The sequence below is a fragment of the Corylus avellana genome, chromosome ca9 (genome assembly GCF_901000735.1).
Source record: "Corylus avellana chromosome ca9, CavTom2PMs-1.0".
Classification (NCBI taxonomy): Eukaryota; Viridiplantae; Streptophyta; class Magnoliopsida; order Fagales; family Betulaceae; genus Corylus; species Corylus avellana.
This window is the reverse complement of record NC_081549.1, coordinates 3,897,416-3,918,707: the sequence shown is the minus strand read 5'-3', so window position 1 is coordinate 3,918,707 and position 21,292 is coordinate 3,897,416. Positions and strand designations below refer to the sequence as shown.

General features: G+C 34.8%; 2 protein-coding genes across 3 annotated transcripts in view; one reads left to right on the top strand and one right to left on the bottom strand.

Moving 5' to 3' along the window:
* Positions 1-13,325: 13,325 nt before the first annotated feature.
* Positions 13,326-18,410, bottom strand: LOC132192150 (protein FATTY ACID EXPORT 1, chloroplastic). The gene is made up of 6 exons (XM_059607397.1): positions 18,173-18,410; positions 17,478-17,706; positions 14,120-14,287; positions 13,937-13,983; positions 13,812-13,852; positions 13,326-13,687 (listed from the first exon to the last, which is right to left on the bottom strand). Exons 1-6 carry the CDS (start codon positions 18,278-18,280, stop codon positions 13,591-13,593), a joined length of 690 nt encoding a protein of 229 aa, XP_059463380.1. The 5' UTR covers positions 18,281-18,410; the 3' UTR covers positions 13,326-13,590.
* Positions 18,411-19,309: 899 nt separating this feature from the next.
* The window catches only part of LOC132192353 (DNA repair protein recA homolog 2, mitochondrial), a 16,957-nt gene continuing 14,974 nt past the window's right edge, over positions 19,310-21,292 (top strand). Inside the window, exon 1 of one of the 2 annotated variants that reach the window (XM_059607667.1) lies at positions 19,310-19,525. In XM_059607667.1, the coding sequence (XP_059463650.1) occupies positions 19,433-19,525 (93 nt within the window). In that variant the 5' untranslated portion in view covers positions 19,310-19,432. The remainder of the gene's footprint in view (positions 19,526-21,292) is intronic. The other variant, XM_059607666.1, reaches the window with a different exon arrangement.

Below are 21,292 nucleotides of genomic sequence, written 5' to 3'. Positions count from 1 at the left end.
TATTTTATTTGATTGTGATCGACACAGTAAATATGAGTTTGTAAGTGATCGTAATAAAAGCCAAGCCATAACATTCTAAGCACTTTTCATTTTTATATTTCATATGGGTTATCATGGAGTCCCTATGGTCTCATAAAGGTGAACTTGATTATCATCAATTTAGTGGTCATAAGCAAACCTCTTTTCTTACCGTGGTGGTAAAATTTTCCAAAACTTATGATTTGGTCTTTAAATTCCACTCAAGAGTCTTAATCTAAGAATTAAATAAACTAATATGTGAAGCAAGAAATTAAGCTTTTAGATAATAAATTATTTACATGCTTCTCATGTGCTCTCTAGAAGGAGACCATTTTGTTGAAAAAAAGGATCGGACCAAGTTAAGTCAAGTATAGCTAGAAAATGCTGACTCTAACATTCATAGCCTTTTCCTTTTTCCTTTCCAGCACCCGACAGAATAATCTTTTATTCCTATAAGTCTTACACCTATATGTAATATTTTATGTAACCCTAAGCCTCATTCACTTGAAAGAAGACTATCACTAATAATAATTTATTTGTATTCTGACAAACATATTAGAGAAGATATATAGCGAAATGTTTTTTTATTAGTTATTAGTGTTGATGTACGTATTAATTAAATGATCAAATTTTATTGGTTTAATTTTTTTTAGAATAATCGATGATTTAATATGGTATTATAACATAAGTTTTAAGTTCGAATTCTGACTCTTCAGTTTACGATTCCCATTTTCAATTAAAATACTATATATAGCTTCCTTGTCGACAGAGACAAACCAAGGGAGAGGTTTCTAGGGTCCCCTTCTCCTTTTCTAAAAGATTCTAATATATCCCCTTCCCCTCTTCTAAAAGCTTTATATATATATATATATATATATATATATTAAATTAATGCCAAGATATTATTAAGTTTGATTCATATGACCCTATTATAAGAAGTTAAAACCCATGCCAAAAGAAAAACTCAATCTTAGTCTCTTTACGTTTTTCTAACTTAACTAAGTTTTTGTGAAAATAAAATGGGGTTCTAAACTTTTAAAGCCAATTGATGATTTCACATCATTATCATATGTGTATCGGGGCATGTAAGTTAAGGCAAAACAACCAAAATAAAAGAAAACTTAAACCAAAACAATCAAAACGAGATCTAAGTCAATTGATTGCATGCATACTATACACTATTTTCTAGTTGTTATTCGATAACTATTATAATTTTTAATTACTTCCCAAGAAACAACGTAACCAGCAGAAATAAATTATAATAATAAAAAAAAAATCGATAAAAAATAGTACAAAAACAAAAAAGAAAAAGAGAAGCTTCAATACTACAACAAAACCCTATATCGTCTTCATGTTTTGACCCTAGCTCTCACTTGTTATTGACTTCATGTTTTTGGTAAACATCTTGGCTTTAGAGCACCTTGGCGTGCCAAACATATATATCATGTTGTAATCTTTTTACAAGATTATAATATATATGTATATAAATAAATGTTTGTTCAAAAAATAAAAAATAAAAAATAAAAAAAAAAATAAAAAAGAAAGAGAAGACTAGTAATATTAAAAGGGCAATGAATGATGAGCCACGTCATTTTGGTTGCATTCCTAGTCAACATCATGCTGCAAAATAAGGAGTAAAGACAGATGCCTAGGATAGAAAGGTGGTTAGGTGATGTACATACTACACTACATGTCCCAAGCCCTTTATAGATTAGAAATGAACCCCTATTGTGTTTCTTATCTTGTTCCCTCTTTCTTTTACATTCCATTCTTGTCTTGTCTTCTTGTCTCTTCTTTATTTTACCCTTCTTCTTCAACTCCAATTAACATGGCTTCCTTTTAATTAATTACTAAACAAAACTAATGAGCAACTTAATTATAATTAAGGAGTAATTAAGTATATGTATGTTACGTATATGATTCTTCCTGAGTACCCTTTAATTAATTAATGCTTGCTGTGTTAATTTGCAGAAGAAGCAGAAGGAGCTTCAATGGGCTTTTGAAAGACCTCTTTTATGCAGTTAATTAAATGCTTATATATAGGATTTAATTATTTTGTTAGAATATTAATTAAATAATTAAATTTATTGCTTAATCAAATCTCATTTTCAAAGATCCACGAGTAACACAACATTTATATTATATGAGTAAAACTACTTTTTATTTATTTATTAGAACTAGAATAAAATACTATGAGAGATTATCAGTTTCTTGATAAAATAGAGTCTTAATTAAGGCTCAAACAGTAGTTCAAATATTGATGACAAATGAGAGAGAGAGAGAGAGAGAGAGAAAGATAGAAGATTTTTCCTCTGTAGTTGAGTGGTGTCGCTTATCTTTTCCTAATTTATTCATACTGTTTAGGCATTTTCACCATTTCGTATTGCTTGGATAAGTAACTATGAGCTTATATGTGTATCTCATTCCTTTTTTATAAGTTTTGCAACTACCATTACATTTTATTGCCTGCTCTTCTCTCAGCTTTATGTTGTGTCCCCATAAACTTCTTTGAACTTAAGAAGAATATGTATTTGACAGGAAATGAAGTTGAGTGCGAGCAACTTGTATGGGTCCCCAAAAGAGCTGGTCAGAGCTAGTGTTCCTTTTAATACATATGTTTGGCGACGTGGCACAATTCAAATTCATTTTTCCACCTTAACGGCCGAGGAAAGGATTTTGTATTGAGTCGTGATTCATGGTAATCATTTAATAAATAGTTAATACGGTTAAAATATAAATTAAATTATTAAATTTATTCATGCATTTCTATAAGCTTAAATTTTTGAAACAAGTGGTGCTTTAACAAACACATAATCAAGGAATCTGACTTCAGAACTTGGTACTTGTTTCTACTAGCAAGCAGAACTTCATATTCGATCTTTGTTATCAGGAACGGAGACAAAGTTTAGTTTGGGTAGGGGCCAAAGACCAATAAATTGTATTGCTAAAGGCCAGTATGCAAAAAAAAAAAAAAAAAAAAAATTACCTTAAGAGTTGGGGGGTGGCCATGGCCTATATCGGCCACCCCTTTCCTTTGTCACTGTTTGTCATTATCGCGTGCTTTTGCCCTACGAAATTACAGGATCACGCTCATGATCTTAATGTGATTTTTGTTTGGTAATTGTTTCCACTAGTTAACACAACTTCATATTCGTTCTTTGTTATGATCGCTCAGTACTTTTGACCTACGAAATTACAGAATCATGCGCATGCACCTTAATGTCGTTATCGTGTTCAAAACAAACAAAATCATTGATCTAATATACCAAGCAAGTTTGGGATCGATATAGATGCATTGGACTTGGAAGAGACAGGACATCTCACAACCTTTCAGTAAAATACAAACGTACAATCAAAATGACTAGACAAGGGAATCATCATCGTATTAACATCATTTGCCTAATCAAAGATATGGTTTTCTATTGGCCTCTTAATGGAATTTGAGGCCAAGGTTGCTTTACAATTTCGATCATGGCACCCCGTCAGTCTCCTTTCAGTCGGCTACTTCTGTTGAGTTGTTTTTTCTTTTTTTTTTCTTTTTTTTAATTCCATTCATGAAAATAATTAAATCCCATAAACATGCATGATTATGACTATTATAAAGAGTAATGCACTATAAATTTTAGCACCAAAAAAAAAAAAAAAAAAAAAAAGAGAGGAAAAATGCAAAGAAATTAACAAAAAAAGGACAGGCAATCTGATTTTCATGAAAGCCATTCTTTCTTTTAGAAATTATTTTGTACTTATTTTAGATTTCAAATTCCAAATTATAGACACTGCAAACGTAGGACAAAGGTTGTAAGCATGACATTTGATCATGCAAGAAAAAGAATTGTGCTATAGTGTAGTAAGTCAAAGAATAATAAGATAAACAAGACATAGGAGGAGCTAATGATATATGGGGTCCATATTGGAGACTTCAATAACATCGTTGGGATTATCATGCCAACAAAAAAGGAAAAGAAAATATGAGGCTCTAATTTTCGTATACAGCTCCCCTAGAATCTTCTGCCTAAAAAGGAGGGACAAGAAAAATTGTAAAGGAGTCGTGAGAGGAGAGCCGCCGTGTACGAGCAGGACGGCTTGATCCTCTCGTTCGGCAAAAGAGTCCCTCTTGTAGACAGACCCCTGTCCAAAGAAAAGGCATAAATAATAAGAGAAATCAATCGCTTATGTGTTGCAGTTTACAATCTGAATTGTTAGTGATCTAAACAGCTAATTGCTGAGAATCTGGATCCGTCGCAGCGAGCTGATCGAAGCATTGAAGGAGTCATGATGCTGTCTAAGTCACTTGACAAAATGGCCAACGGTTTCAAGAGACAGTTGATATATTCCATTATTTGGTCTTTGTTGAGTCATTTCAAAACAATAATTAAGTAATTGGCCTAGTATGCTGGACCAACTCACCAGAACCGTCAATATCATGAGTTAGTGGTTCATTGTATTGTATTTATATGTGCTATTCATCAACATTTGCTAAACCTTTTTTTTCCCACAAATGATGATTGTATATGTATATATCATCACTGCTGAAAAGAAAGCAAAACGCAGTATAATGCCATTGTCACTAATTAATCATAAGTTTTAGGACAAATCTTTATTAGGAGATCGAATTAATCATGGCCCATGGTATTCATGTGTATCAAAACTACTGTGGTTGAGATCCATTATCAATCTTAAAACTGCTTGTTCATTGGTAATCACAAACCTTTTGTAGATCTTCATGTATGCGATTATGTATTCTCTAGAAGTTATCGTTAATTTGAGTTTTGTGTTTTGAGTTCTTTGTTGATGTATTTACGTGTTTGCTAATTTTATTTTTTTTTTTAGGAAAAAAAAAAAAAAGCATTGCCAAACAAACTAGATTCATCTTTAAGTTGGCTTTTACTTTCTTTTCTTTTTGTTTTGGTGGGAATGACCCGAATGGGGAAGGCAGGGAGGCAAAGGGAAATGCTAGGTGTTCTTATAGTCTTAGATGAATATTATTTTCTAAAGACCGGGTGAGATAAATAAGGGACTGATGGGGCCAGTTTCTTTTTTGCTTTTTTAGAAAATGAAAATGCTAGATATTCCCTTAGTGTTCTCCTGGCTAGTTCTAGGTGGATATTATTTTTTAAAAACTAAGTGAGAGAAATAAGGGACTGGTGGGGTTAGTTTCTTTTAGAAAATAATATCCACATAAAACTAGAAGAACACTAGGAAAACACTTAGCATTCTCCTTTAGAAAATAATATATATTTACTTAGGATCATAAGAACACTAAGAGATCAAACATCATAAAAACATCTACCATTTTCCTAAATTAAACAATTAAATTCATTATTAATTTGGTATCAACTTACGTTTTTAGGTAAGTGTAATTTAACATAATATCAAAACAAAAGTCCTGAATTTTAACACCGAACCACTCCAAAATTCTCATATATTCCCTTCCACTTTTTTCTCATATTTTACGTTTCATCTCAAAACTTTACACCAAGTGTGAAGTGACTGACATTTACCCATGTGGCTTGCTACATCTCTTTTGTACTATAAATTGCTAGCAAGTCAAAAGGTGCTAGGATTATACCCTTAGATTTTCAGTACTCTTTAGCAAGTTCTATTGAATTCCAATAGGCAATAAGCAATTCAAACGGCAACCCTCCTGAGACAATGACACAGGATTCTGATCTCTAAGCGAATATTGTTAGTGCTAAGAGATCATTAGTGAAAATAGAAAAGAAACCAAGAAAAAGAAGGGAGGATATGCCTTATATCCATGCTAGCTATAGCTAGCTAGCTAGCTAGCCTAGTCTAGTGCCAAAAAGGAAATGCTACTCCTATCAATATCATTCCCTTGGCAACTTCAAAACCAAAAACAAGTAAATGCTGAAACCAACATACCTAGCTGATCCACCTACATCAACATGGACTTTCACATCAAGAGTTTTATAGTGGAGGATCGATCGTTTTGGAGTGCGTGTGAGAGAGAGAGAGAGAGAGAGAGAGATGGCAAGATGTCATTATTAGAGAACTACTTCACATGGGAGTAGAATTTAGAAAGGATATTGCTGTTCACAAGTTTGAAGTACAAGCAGAAAGACTTTTGGAGAGCATGCTCGATCTATAAAAACTGCAGTCATCTTCACCAAAAGCTGTCTCTCTCTGACATGATTATATGTGTGTGTATATATATGTATATATATATGTATGTGTTTGGTATACATTGATTTGTCACTGTCTTGCCACATCAGTTGGCATTAGGAGATCCATGTGCTACCTAGAGATTAATTAGGTGTAGACCCAATGACCAACGTTGCTGTCAGCTTACGAAGGCTTGAAAATTTCCATTTCCTAGCAATCGTGGAGGACCCTCAGAAAAAAAAATGAGGAAATTTCAAGTCTAGAAACTTTGAACACGAATGGGCCCTCAGATCGATGCATGCCAATTAATGTATATCCTGACTATGAAATAAAGCATGGTGTTAGTGTTATAGAACCGATAGCGTCTAGCATGCTTGACACATAAGAAGTAGTGATGCCTTTAGTGTTGTAAAACACAAGCACTAATACATATTCTTTTCTAGAGGCATATCTTAGCCATTTAGCACGAGATGTCGCTGATATGAACTTTCTTTGTCAATCAGTTTCATTGGACCCTTTATGATGGAAGCTGGAAGAAAGGGAAGGGAAAAGATGGAAAGAACAATTATTTATTTGTTCTGATCAGAAGAAAAAAGTTGAAAGTTTCCGTGAAGGGTGTTACGGAAGACAATCAACACCCAACATGGAAATTAATCAACCAAACAAAGGCAACTCAAAATTCACCAATCACCTATCGGCCGGCCAAACAAGGAAACCAAAGCGCGCATTCACAGCAACAATCAATCAAACATCTACCACGCGTGCTAACATATTCCATTTTAAGAGCAATCTTTTCATACCCAATTTCATTGTGTACAACAGTACAAATATATTGCATTGGGGAAAAATACATCTAACACTTTTAAGTGTATATATATATGCTTTTCCAATTTTGCCTCAAATGTTTAAAAGGTGATAATGGACCCTCATGAAGTTTTAGACTTTTAAAATGTTGCCTATATGTAAGCCATTTCTGTCTTCTTTGACGCAAAATGTCCCACGTGCGTAGCATGTAAGTTTTTAGTAGAAGAAAAGTCCAAAATGCCCCAATTTTCTTTTTAAAAAAATAATAAAAATAAAGAGAGAGAAACAAGAAGAAAAAAAATATATAAGGCTCGGTTATAGCCACCTTATGAGTCATTTGGGGGTGATCAAGCCACTTCCTAACCTTTTAAAACTGATTCCAACGAAACCCTTTAAGGGTGGTTTCGGCCACCCCATTTGGCCAATTGGAGGTGGCTGAACCATCTCCATGGGATATAGGGGTGGTTCGCCACCCCCAAATGCCCCATGTAGGTGGCCAAAGGGAAAACGGGGACATTTTTGCATCCACTAAAAACTCATGTGTTTTCTTTCAAAGAATACGGAAATGACTAATGAATGGGCAACATTGTAAAAGTCAAAAACTCTGTTGACAAAACAATCAATCTGGTGTTAAGGTGCTAAACGCCCCACTCGGCTCAAAAGCTTCTCAAACCGTACTTGATAGTCTCTCAGTGACCCCCACCTATTACAGTTTAGAAAAAATTTCAAAAAAATCCTCAAACAGAGTTAGACCATACTTGGCGTGGATTCTTTTATCAAGACTTCCCATGTGACCTCCACTGTCTCTCCCTCCTGAAATAATTGGTACCATAATAACTATGCATCGCCTTCAAGGTGGTAGGCTGCTAAGGGTAGCCTCTCGTCCTCGTTAGTGCCATGGAATTCAAAAAATTGCTCGACGTGACATATCCAACTCTTCGAATCCTCATTATCACAATATTATGGAATGTCCAGTTTAGCCACGCACCTTAGGGGTCGTGGATCCACTGGTGCCTGAACTGATCTGAGTAATTTGTGGCCCTCCATTGTGATTATTAGACCTGCTTCGAGTGTTAGTTCGATGACTATCAATCAATTGATCAAACTTAGAATTCATGGTTACAAAAAGCTCCCGCATCTCTAGTGTTTTAGAATCAAGTTTAGTCTCCAATCGTTCCAACAGACCGTGTAACAAAATCTTGGACAGGAAAGTTGGCAGAATGAGTCGCCTGTGACTTCCCTACATAGAGGCCTTTAGAGGGACCTGATCAAAACACAAGTGTTGATTTTACTGAATAGTTCGCAGCTTTTTTTCATAACATAACAACCTTTAAATAGAGAAACTTTTACAGTATTGTATCAAAAGATTAGGGTTGAGTCATCAATCACACAAGATACTCTTATTGAAATATAAAACCTAATAGGACTAGGGCTCATGCCAACTTATTTTGGATGGAAACAAGACTCTTAAATGGAAATAACATAAAGAGAAAACCTAAATAAAGAGACCTGCGTGGCTACAACTCTTAAGATGGAAAGAGGTAATTATAACTCTTACAAATATTAAAAAGACTAACACTACTAACACTTATGCAGAGACTTTTTCCAAACTCCATAATCCCACCAAGTTTAACACTAAAGTTCTCAGTTTCACAACTCCATGTACTTATTTCATGATTAAAAAAAAAAATTGTACTTATTTCATGCCCTTTTTTCTTTTTTCTTTTTCCTATTGATCTTAACAAGGCATAAAGTTGCTCACAGACTTAGATACACAGTAGGTAAATAGGTCATCGATCCACCTAAGTATATCTAGTTCAACTTCTATGCCCTTTTTCTTTTATCTTTTTCCTATTGATCTCAACAAGCCATAAAGTTGTTCACATATATAGATACACATAGGTAAATAGGTCATCACCATAAGTAGCCAGTTCAACACTCTCATCAGTGGAGAACTTTACAAGACTTCTCAAATGTAAGTAGAAAAATAAATAAATAAATAACCGATATTGTGTGGGAATCTGATAAGGTTCCAACCAAATTGCACTGAGAAGAAGAAACTGTACGTATTGATCATGGCTTATTGTCTTCAGAAGACATGAAGGGACTTCCTAAAGCTGATGAGAGATGACATGGAAATGAGGTAGAATTCAGTCGCTTCATAGCTAGCCTGCTAGCGCATGCAATAATATCAAAGGGTCGTTGTTGGTGATCACTAAAACAAAACCCTAGAGAAGCACATGTTTCTCAAACCGGTTATATGGGCAGACCCATCTCTGCATATTTGCCACGTACGTGAAAATGGTGGCTCTTACAATATATTCCACCCACATACATATAGTGGGGAATAACGTATAGGTTGGCTCTCCAACATTTCCTTTTTGAACAAAACGAAACCCTAAAAAAGTCTTCATTTTTCTTTTTCTTTTTTTCATTTTTTTTTTCAAATAATACAGCACTGAGCACCAGTCAAATTTACAATTATACAAGGATTTTTATGACAGAAACATCAATATGTGGCTAATATATCCCATGTTGATGTCGGTCTCCACAAACAAGCTTCTTTTGAAGTAGACATGGGATATATATATAGACTATAGATATAGTTGAAAGATTTTCTACTGTAATGCTTTCTACAATCATATATAAGGATCTTATAAAATGATTACATTTCCATTATGCTGCTATCTTCAACTTTAAGTGTTTATAGTTGATAGTTATTTGTTAGTGTATCCAGGGATTACTCCAAGGAGGCTAAGGGAGGTGTGGGGGGGCCAAAATATTTCCCCTCGAGCCCCCATAGATTTTGAAAAAGAAAAAAATGGTGATGTAATATGTCAAAGTCTTTTGAAACTCTCTCTCCCAAAAGGTGGTGTGATGGCGTCAGTCTGTTAAATTTGGTCATCCACTTGAGGGAGAGTGACTCACCTCCAATTCAAGCTCCTCTCCCATCATCTTCCATTTTTTAACTCAATGAAACCCATGTGTTAAAAGTGAATCCAACCCACCTCTCCTCTCTCTTTCTCTTGTGGCGGCCGCAATATTCCTCCTCCTCCTAAAGGGTGGTTTACAAGTTTTCTAAAACATAAAAAGAACTGTTACACAAACTCTTAACGTGACGTACAGTTGCAAAAAAAGAGTAAACAGATATGTATGATGCGATTACAAAACTTTATATATAAAAAAATTAAAGTTGATATGGCGACTGTCACATTAGACAATAAGCATTTTAGAATATAAAAGAAGAATTCGTGATGGATTAGTATTAGATAATGGAATGTTTAGAAAGGGAAAGAAGTTGTTGCCCACAAGAAACAAAAAGTAAAGCTGAAAGCGCCTTCTAAGTATTCCCAACACTCGCACACAAATCTCATTACCATTTGTACAGTGAAACCCATGATAGCAAACTGGTGCGATATGAAAACAACATAAAAGGTTTCTTAATTGATTGAACTTTTTGTCAGTTTAGATCTTGTTGAAATTATTCTTTGTGTTTCTCTATTGCTTGTTCCTTGACTAGTTAATAGTATATTTATATACTATATGCTATATTATAATATTCTTAATTACATATTATATTAGACTTACTCCACATATAGTATACTACATATACTATAGTAGAGATTTAAGTTTTTCAAAAAATTTACTTGCTGTCTGATATATGTGGAGTAAAGCTGGAAAATCGAAGGTTTATTTTTTAAAAGTCATAAATTAGATAGAACATATGTCATAATTTTATTGGCTTTGATGTGGCACATTAACAAAATTTATTAAGTGGAATTTGACTGTAAAGAGATTTTTTTTTTTTTTTTTTTTTTAAAAAATACCTTATAAACTTCTAAGTTCATTTTATATAGCTAATTGTAAATCAAGTAAATTACATAGGCTAATTTTACATTTTTTCTTAATTTTTAGACAAGGCCGGGATATATAGTATTACATAAAGTGTATGTGTGTGTGTATATATATATATATATATATAAACTTGAAAAATTAGTCATAAATCAATTGTTAGAAGATAATTTTTACATATTTTATTTCAGAATCATGTATGTTCCCTCTTAAATAAACTTAGAAGCATGTGAAAGGGAAATTTATGATAAGATAAACGTAGCCAAGGATTTATTATTTTTATTTTTTATTTACATGTCCACATAAGAGGGGGAGGGGGGGATTCGAAGTAGTGAACCCCGCTTTATTAGGGGTGGTCTCCAGCCGATTGAGTTAGCTCTTGAGGACAAGTGCCAAGGATATTAGTAAATGATTAAGTTTAAATCCTTCTCTTTGGAAGGGGGATTAGATGTAAGATGTGGAGATGAAACTACGCATAGGAATTTGTAAGTTAAATTGTCATGGCACTCATGGAATAAGATCATCATCTCAATTTTAAGTAAAATAGAGATAATCCATTTGATTTTATTTTGCAGCATCTAACAGTATACATAGGCTAACGATATTCATGAATTTAAATGATGTGGCAACATATTCACCATGTAGCAATATATACATCATTAGATCTGTAATATCTAATCTAGACCATAAAATAGATTATCTCTATTTCACCTCATCTCCCAAACTTTGCCTTATATAAAAGGTAATTATGTATATAATGATCTGAATAACAGTTTTCACTGTTCCTGAAGTAAACCAACACTGAATAGTGGGTAGAGATATATGCACCAACTTGAGCCTATTTGCAAATGCAGTTTTAAGAAGAAAAAGAAAGGAAAGGGGGAAAAAAAAAAACTATACCATATTGTTTATCAAATAAATGCTGCCCAACTTTAGCATCTTTCCTATGATCCTGTTGCAGTAACAACCATAGATTAGAAAGTGTGGGTTTTCCTAAGTCTCACCAGGGAAACATCATCCTGGAAATAGGGGTAAGAAATAGGAATGAAAATCTCTTCTTATTGGATCCGGATCCCCTCCCATTACTAAAAAATATGAGTTTCTCATATTTTTGATCTTAGCCGTCAATTTGCATCCAAGGGTCTAAGCTATGCCACATGTCCACTTGTATCAAAACCATAAAAACAAACACTTAATTATATCAAATTTGAATTAAAAAATTAATTAATTTTTTTTAAAAAAAACAACTTAGGCGGAGAAACCACCCAAGGGAGGTGGCTGGGGCGGCTACTCGGCCACCCCAGGGGTGGTTTGGATGGCGCGCAGCCACCCCTTGGGTGGCTGGGCGGCTGGGGTGGCCGTGCCGCCACTCCCACAAGACCTAGGGGTGGCGCGCGGCCACCCCCAGATCTGATGGGAGTGGCCGCGCTGTCACCCCATGGCCTAGGGGTGGCCGTGCCGCCACTCCCATAAGACCTGGGGGTGGCTGCCCATGGCGGAATCAAATATTCATAAAGTCAAAATTTCAGATAAAGGTGATAAACACCTGGAACAGCAATCAACAAATCTGCATGATCGAGTTGGGAGGCCACACTGACCAACATCTTGAGAGAGAGAGAGAGAGAGAGAGAGAGAGAAAACCATTCAGTAGTTATTTTAACAATGACCAACATCATTTTGTTGTGAACCCACTATAATGAGCATCTTTCCGTACTGCAGAGCAGCCCATAGAAAAATGTAAAAAACAATTCTGCAAAGCTTCCCCATTTTTAAATACTAGCCACGCCCCTCCACCTCAATCCCCACCGTTCGATCCATTTACCCCTTGCCCCTTATGTCCTTATCATCCGTCGCTTTCATAGAGAAAGAACCATTCAGTAGCTGTTTTAACAATGACCAACATCATTTTGTTGTGAACCCACAATAATGAGTATTTCGTATTGTAGAGCAGTCCATAGAAAAATGTAAAAAACAATTATGCAAAGGTTACACCTTTGGATGCAACTAAGGGCTAGGATTTGAAATATGAGAAACTCATATTTTTGAGTAATGGGAGAGGATCCGAATCCCTTGTTATTAGATTGTTCGAGCAGCTTAGAAGAAGGGGATGAAGAAGGGGGATGCATGAGCCACCTACCCCTGAGAACCTAATGTTCGAGCAGCTTAGAAGAAGGGGATGAAGAAGGGGGATGCATGAGCCACCTACCCCTGAGAACCTAAGGTACGAGATCTACTAGAACTAAAACAAGTAGATCCTACAACCCTCTCTCTTAGGCTACCTCTTATAACAGAATCCTAATCTGAAGAAAAAATAGCCGCGTTAAAACTATTAAACTATTGCTTTAGTGTCTGCGATTCTCCCCACATATAATTCGCACACACGCAAGCATTTTAAATTCCCAAATATTTTCCCACAAATGTCATAGAAAATTCATTCTTGTAAGTTGTTACAATTGAGGAACAGAGATCATACGTATAAATACAACTTTTTGCCAAGCGGATAAATCATGTGTTGAATGCAGCACATATTGACAGAATAATCAGCAATATTGCATAAATCCTGAGAAACATAATCTTGCCAGTCGTTTACATTAAGAAATAGTAATTGTCAATCGAGTATCTCATCGTACAAATGAGAAAATACACACTTGCTCAACTCATAGTTTACCTATTTTCTGCTTATTTAAGCAACTTGGGGCTTATTTACCTATAACCCTTGAAGTCACAATACAAAATCTGATCACAATATGCCCTAACTTTTAATATCTATTCACTTCAGACCCTTGGAGTTTTTCACCATGATGCAACACTTGGAGATGGCTTCAACTTCTTTGGTGGTGGGTTTCCTCCAGAAATCAGCACATATGAATAGAAGCAAAGCATTGCAGCACTTTGGAGGACCAAAAAACAGAATACAAAGGAGTCAAACCAGATTAAAGAAAGTAAACTCTCCTGTCAAGTAAATTAGAAGAAAATAAAGGAAAAAAAGCATTAGCAGTCAGATAAGGCAATACCTAATAACAGCGTAAAAACCTGTTGGAAATACTTTCTTTGTCTGCACCAACAGTACCATCATAAAGTTAGAAAGATCAGATCAATGGGTCAATGAGTAAAAATAATTTTCTGCTTGATGTATTACCAATGAATAAGCCTGAAAGTTCTTCCAAAGAAGAAGAGCCGACAGTACTGCAAATTTTAGAAGTATACAAATAATTAGTATAGGATGATCTCCTAAAAAGAGAGGTAAATCTGTAACTTAAATCTAACACTAACAAAAGATATTGAAGGAATCAAAATGTCTCAAGTGAGATTAAATCAGAACCTGCTTGTCCTAGAATGAAAGGTAAACTGGATTTTCCTTGCCTCCAGATCTTTAAGCTAAAGATGCTGAGAGCTAGCAAAGCACCTCCGTAGAGCACACCAGTAGTCAGGGTTGCAGGATTTCTTGAGAAAACAAAACCAAGAAGTCCACCACTTAAAACAAGTCCACCTGTAACAAGTTATGAGTTAAAAGTTTGCACAAGTCAGTCTTCATTTAAGAAAAAAGCAACATTAATTTTCCTGAAGGGAAAAAAAAAAGGGCATGTACTTGTTCAGTTAGCATATATAGTTATCACTAGCAATTTGGACAGAAGTGCTGTGCAAACCAACTTGCATGAAGACATGTGGTCCAACAGATTTGACTGTAATAACAATCATAACAACTTCAATTATAGGACTACTTTGGCCAAGAGACCAACCTCGAACAGGTTGTGACCTAAAAATGCATTTCCCCTTGTTCATCCGATCATTGTCTTTCATGTATCAAAAATTGGTCATGGTCTACCATGGGCATCTTTTTTTCTTTTGGGGGGGCACATTTAAAGTGGTGTAACAAAATTTTAACTTCCTCCTAACATCAAAGCATGACATTTTAACCAAAATGCACGACTATTAACTTATTTGTAATTCTCAAACTTTGAGCACTTTAAAGTAATGTAATTCTAAGGGAAAAGTAGTACAAAATAATAATAATAATAATAATAATACAAATACTGTTTTGAAGACCAGTAAATTAAGAATCTTTCTTTCTTTCTCTGCACTCTCTCTCTCTCTCCTCTGGGGGGAAAATAATCAAAATGAGAGAATAACCTAGTTTGATCAATTGAAACTTGCTTCGATAGATTGAAAAATGCCATGCCCATTTAATGCATGTCATTTCTCACCTACTTGCATGCTGCTTTGCATTTCGATCTATCGAAACTCACAAGATCTAATGACAGCCGTTTGATCTCGCCTACCAATTTCACATCATTCTAACAACTTTAATTCTGATTGATTGAAACCCTACTTCGATCAATCGAAGTGCGTCATATGGGTCACTTCTCACCTACTCGCATAGGTGATTCTACCACGTGTAGATTCCATTTCACTCGTTCAAAACCCTACTTCGATCAATCGAGGTAGACTACATCAAACTCACAAATTGCTCAATTACCACATCATTCTTTCTATGAGCGCCACAGGTATGATCAATCAAACTTCAACTTCAATCAATCGAAGTCTGCCTATCAAGTGATATTCAGTCAACCGTCCCATTTCCTTAACCCAAAATCGAACACCTATAATCCAACTCTTATTTCTAAATCATCTAGAACCCAAAACAACTCCCGGAAATGTTTCTTAGTACGCGACAAACCCTCCAACATCTTAAAGCCTTCTTGAAAATCTAAAACCTAGAATAACATCCTTTATCGATTACCCCACTTATTTCCATGATTTGGCTAACATCCTCCATAATCAAAGTTAAATCCTATAAAACATATTTTACGTTGATAGTATATACCTCAATTACCTCAAGGTTCCTTTCCCTAACATTACAATCCCAACTTTAAAATTAACTCCTTATATTTCTCCAAAACTAATTATTTCACCCATAAAATATTACAAATCCGCCTCATTCTCAAATTAATACTTCCTTAATTCATGGAATAAAATTTGGGGTGTTACAATATCAGTCAAATTAAACATACAAAATGTTCTTAGGCATAGAATATTCAGCTTATGACTATAATTTTTTATTTTTTTTTTGATAAGTAGCTTATGACTAGTAATTACTCTACAAATAGATCTTGAAGCAAATGCCTAGTGGGTCAACCTCCTCCAATTCATGGTCCAAAAGATGAAGAGCATAACTTGTACCTTGAGGGCTTGCATTTCAGTTTCCACACAAGTATATTCAGTCATTAAAATCCAATAGTGACATTCAGGATCACTTGATCAAGGGTGTGAGAACATTGACCAAGCATATTTTGCGAACCATTTCCGAAATAGAGTTGAAAATAACTTAAATTAAACAAGGACGTAATATTTCACAGCTGTTATATCACTCATGTCACACCCACAGGGCTACCTACAAAGAACAAGCACTTTTAGGCAATATTCTAATTGAAATCACTAAGCTATAACTTGAAAGGTTTTTACCCAAAGATCTCTGCTTTGTCTTCTGGTCCTTGCACTGGATTAAAGATGTTAAGCAGTTTTCACCACTTTCATTTTTTATTTTTTAATAAAAGGGAGGGGGGCAACACAAGGACTTCCCAAGTGGTCATCCAAGTTTTCTTGACAAGCAGTTCGCCATACCTCTCCAAGTTTCCATTTTAGTTGTAAATTTATAATACTCTCTTTTAATTGAAATAAGCAGCAATATCTATTTCCCTTATGTTATAATTCAATCAAGTCCCTCAATATGCAAATCGGATTAAAATGGAAGATGGAAACAAATTATAAATCACAGCATAAGCACTTCTCCCTCCACTTGATCCTACAACTTAAATATGAAGTTTAATTCATCTTCTTTTTTCTTTTCATAACTAACAATATTCATTCAGTGCAAAAAAAGGGTGTCGTGCTTAATAGATGGGAAGCATACAAAAGATACGCAAGAGAAAAATTAAACAAAAGAATATGCCTATGATCTAAAACAAAGATCCAAAACTCAAAGAAAGATACTTAAGCCAAACCCTCTATTTGCTTTGAATCTATGTCTCTCTTAACATGCTTTTGTGGACATCTCTACAACTTTACAAAGATGTAGTAGCTAAGGTCAATTCAAGTTTACGTGCTTAGCGTGTTTAAGTGCATGTTAAGGTCTTACATTAGACTGCATAAGAACTAAAATTTTGAAGCAACTTAACAAATCAAGTCAACAAAACACCGTAAATGAGAGAGAGAACTGAATGCCAATATTTAGAATGTTATTATTGACATACTTATCAAAAAGAATTTTATCATTGACATAAATACGTGTATTGAGTGTGATTAACTAACTATGGGTGGATCTCATATAAATAACACATATTTTGTCTAAAGTATTGGAATAGAGGATCAAATTAATCCATCCATTCCTTTTATTTATTTATTTAATAAGTAGATCAACTTAACATGTCCAGCAAAATCATTGCCCAACAAACCCTTAAATAGATTTTGTGTTTTATTCATTAACTTGGAAATAGTTTGACACATCAAGTGGCAAGATAAAAGTGAGGATTCTTGTATACTCTTCATGTATGGGGGCTTTGCCTTTTTCTTTCGATAAAATTATTATTCATCAAAAGAATAAAAGTGAGTATTATCTACCAAGTCTCTTTGATGCAGCAAAGTGAACAATATAGGTGTTTACCAAATCGGTGCACACTCACCAAAGGGAATGCCAAAACAAAAATCATGGATTTTTGCTGCTCGTTTTGGCTGAATGATACCGTTTTCCTGCACTAGCTCATCCACTCCCAACTTTCCAGCAGCATTTTCTACTAAATCCGGATGTGACTTTCCGACACCCAATTCTGATGCATCATACCTCAGAGTAGTCTTGACGTCAGAACCGGAAGCATCTGTCCCACGCCCATCAAGGCTCATAAAAACTGTAAACTAGATAACACAAGTCCTTTAGATTGCACGACCACATTTAGTCCTCCCATGAGACAGTTTCATATTAATCATTAATGGCAAGACAATTGCGCACAAGTACACATAAAAACCAGTCCAACCGGTTAGCAAAACCAATCAATCGAATTAGCGCAACAAAAATGAAACCAAAGGACACCACATCAAGCACTACCGGGAAAACAAAATTCACAATTACAAACATCTTTGAGCAACCAAGGCACAAACGAGCTTTCCCAAATGAGAAATGCTTGGAAATCCTACAAACGACGCCGTATTGACCCCAAATTGGCTCATTCACTGGCGAATTACGAGGGGGGGTTTCTCAATAACATAACCACGGCAACACAAAAAAATCAAAATTCAATCTTTTTCACTTTCTCATATCTCCCATTTCTTTCATTTTGTTACTTGCCTCAATTTTATGGGTGCTGGGGGCTTAGCGAAGTACCTTATTAGAGCAGCGCAGCGATGGGCTTGCAAGTGATAGCCTCCTCCGTAGGCTCACACCGCCGTTCACTGCAGCGAAGCACGAGAGCTGAGAGATCGTCGCGGCCATTGCTGATATCTCCGTGTGCTTGTACTTGATCGCGCGCGCAAGCGAGAGAGAGAGCGAAGGATTCTGACTTGTGAATATGAAATTTTGTTTTGTTTATTAAATACTGAAGCTTCGTGCAGTGATTCACACACTTTTGGTCAAATATATTAAGATTCGTGCAATAAAGGATGCCGGTGTTGAGTGAACGGAGGACTTTCACCTATTCCGACACGTGTTCAAATTGCTTGGACTCGGACCCTATCTGTTCGGACCCTCCAAATAATAGCTTTTAGATCCGTTGTATTTGGGCCGCCCAAACACTTGCCCTAATAAGTAGGGCCCTTTCCTATGCTCAACAGTCAACACACATGAATTTGGCTTAAATATTATTAAAAAAATCACAAATATAATTTGAACCGTTAAAAAATTACCTATAATTCTTTTATAAATTCTTGACACTCGCTAGTATATGATTGAGATCAGCTTACAATTTTTTTTTTTTTTAATACACTTCAATCACATGTTATATATATATATATATAAAGTTATAATTTCTTTAAAAAAAAAAAAGTTATAAAAGTTACTCTTGAGGGAGACTAATTACTCACAATTTTGGCTATCAAAAAGCCCCATTTGTTCATTGAATGGGCATTCGCTTGAATCACTAACATTGTTTCGGACATCAACTAGCATTAAACTTAATTTTAGATTTGGACCGTTTTGAAGATCTCTAAATATGTTAATTATTAAGCACATCAAGTCATTAAGTGTGCCGTTTTTCACTTTGTGTTCATAAACATTCCCACTAATTTTCTTTTTGTCCTTGGTAGCGAAAAAAGATCCTCATTTGTAATTTTCCTTCTTCTTCTTTTTTTTCTTTTCTTTTTTTTTGTTTTTTTGTTTGAATAGAAGAAAAAAACAAATCAAGAGGTCAAAAGCTAATAACGAGGTACATAGGGGCACCACTGCAAAAGCACAACAACGACAAGACGTGGACAATCTACAAGAGCGGACAAACTAGTGCGAGGCGACAACAAAACAAAAAATGGCGCGTCTTCCTCGCATCTCAAAAACCCTAAGATTATAAACTCTGTTTTTTTTTTTTTTTCTTTTTTTGAATGTTTACCTTAAACCCTTGAGTCAAAATATTCAGAGAAAAAATCTCTACAAAAGATGGGTATCGTTACGCCTTCACTTGTACGCTCTCTTCGCCTCAACGTGTTCGGAAGACCTCGCCTCTCCTCTCTAGTCTACCCTCTCTACCAGGTCACTATTCCCTCTCTTTTTTTTATTCACTATTCTCTCTCTCCTTTTTTTTTTTTTTTAAAAAAAAAAAAATTTTGCATTTTTGGTTGATTCTGTATTTTATAGGGATACACTTCTGGCATTTTGTAAATTTGTTGGTTCTGTTGCTGCAGAAGTATTTTGGATACTTTGTAATGATTCCAGTATATACTTGCATGAGTATGAAATTATAAAGAAGGAAAAAAAAAAAAAAAAGCAGCTTGTGTGCAGGGCAGTGACATATGGAACTCTTCTTCCTTTTGCTTAGCTTGATGCACATGCAAAAGAAGAAAAAAATGCCCTTGTATAGGTACTGTAATTATAGGAAAAGAAGATATCAATTACAAACTAAGGGTGTCTCAGAGTAAGTAAAATTGTACTCAGATTATACGGGTGATGAATACCTTGAGATTGGAGGATCATGATCCATTGCTGATGATGAGACGCAAATGCTGATGATGGATAGAAAAAGATTACGAGGGTTAGAAATTGAATGAAAATATAATGTTTTTCAGAGACCTTGTAAATTTATGGGATTATGGGTGCAAGAAACATTTGATTAGGTGGAATATTAACTTTCTCATAGCGGCTCATGATTGGGAGATTAATCACTTTAACTCACTTTTCACCTTATTGTATTCCTTTAGAGTGAGACAAGATGGTGAGGACAGACTTCGTTGGATTCCTTCCAAGATAGGGTTGTTTGATGTTAAATCAATGTTTTTTCTTTTTTTCTTTTTTTCTTTTTTAATTTTTTTTTAAATTTTTTTATACAAGTAAAAATGTAAAAAAAATGAAAGAATAGAAAATGGAAGCAAAATCTTACTATAGGGTTCTTGTTCCCATGATATCACTCATTTCTTTTGGAGGATTATTCGGTAGAATAAGGCTCCCTTGAAAGTAGCTTTCTTTGCGTGGTTGGCCATCCTAGGGAAAATCCTCACCATGGATAATTTAAGAAAATGACATATTATTGTGGTTGAATGGTGTTGCATGTGTAAGAAGAATGAGGAGTCAGTAGACCATCTTCTACTCTATTGTGAGATTGCAAGTGCTCTTTGGCATACTATCTTTAGCAGTGTAGGGTTGGTTTGAGTTATGCCTAGAAGGGTGGTAGATCTCTTTACCTGTTGGAGAGTGCCAAGGGTTAGATCTCATCTTGATGCAGTCTGGAAGATGATTCCACCTTGCCTAATGTGATGTCTATGGAGGAAATTTAAAGAAATAGTCTGAGTTTTTAAGGACCGCGATGTTATAATATAAATTAAATAATTAAATTCATCTTTTCCTACCAGTTTAAACTTTTAAGATAAATTATGATTCAATAGGGTATCAAAGCCAGAGGTCATGAGTTTGAACCCGGACTCCACAATTTGCTTCCAATTTCAATTAAATATTTCATGTGTTAGGCCTTACTTATTAAGGGTGAGTTTGAATCCACACTTGAGGGGGAGTCTTAGAATATAAATTAAATATTAAAATTCATCCCTTCTTATTAACTTAAGCTTTTGGGATAAGTAGTGATTTAACTGACTTTAGTAGAATTAAATGATTTATTTATTCTTTAAGATTCTCTTTCTTTTGGCTCCTGCCTCAAATTGTAGTTTTTTTCTTCTTCTTTTTTCATGCTTTAGATCTCTTCTCCATTACTTGCTTGGCTTTAAATATTGGCTGTTAAATTTTTTGGTAAAAAAACTATATGAAGACTTGAAGTTGAAATGATGGATGAACAAAAATCATGGTTGAGGA

Excerpts from the sequence above, each read along its gene's own strand:
- LOC132192150 (XM_059607397.1), bottom strand. The coding sequence starts at position 18,280 with ATGGCCGCGACGATCTCTCAGCTCTCGTGCTTCGCTGCAGTGAACGGC. Across the intron at positions 14,288-17,477 it reads TTGTTTTGGCATTCCCTTTG|GTGGACTTGTTTTAAGTGGT; the intron begins GTGAGTGTGCAC and ends AACTTGTTACAG. Across the intron at positions 13,688-13,811 it reads GGTTTTTACGCTGTTATTAG|TGCTGCAATGCTTTGCTTCT; the intron begins GTATTGCCTTAT and ends GGTCCTCCAAAG.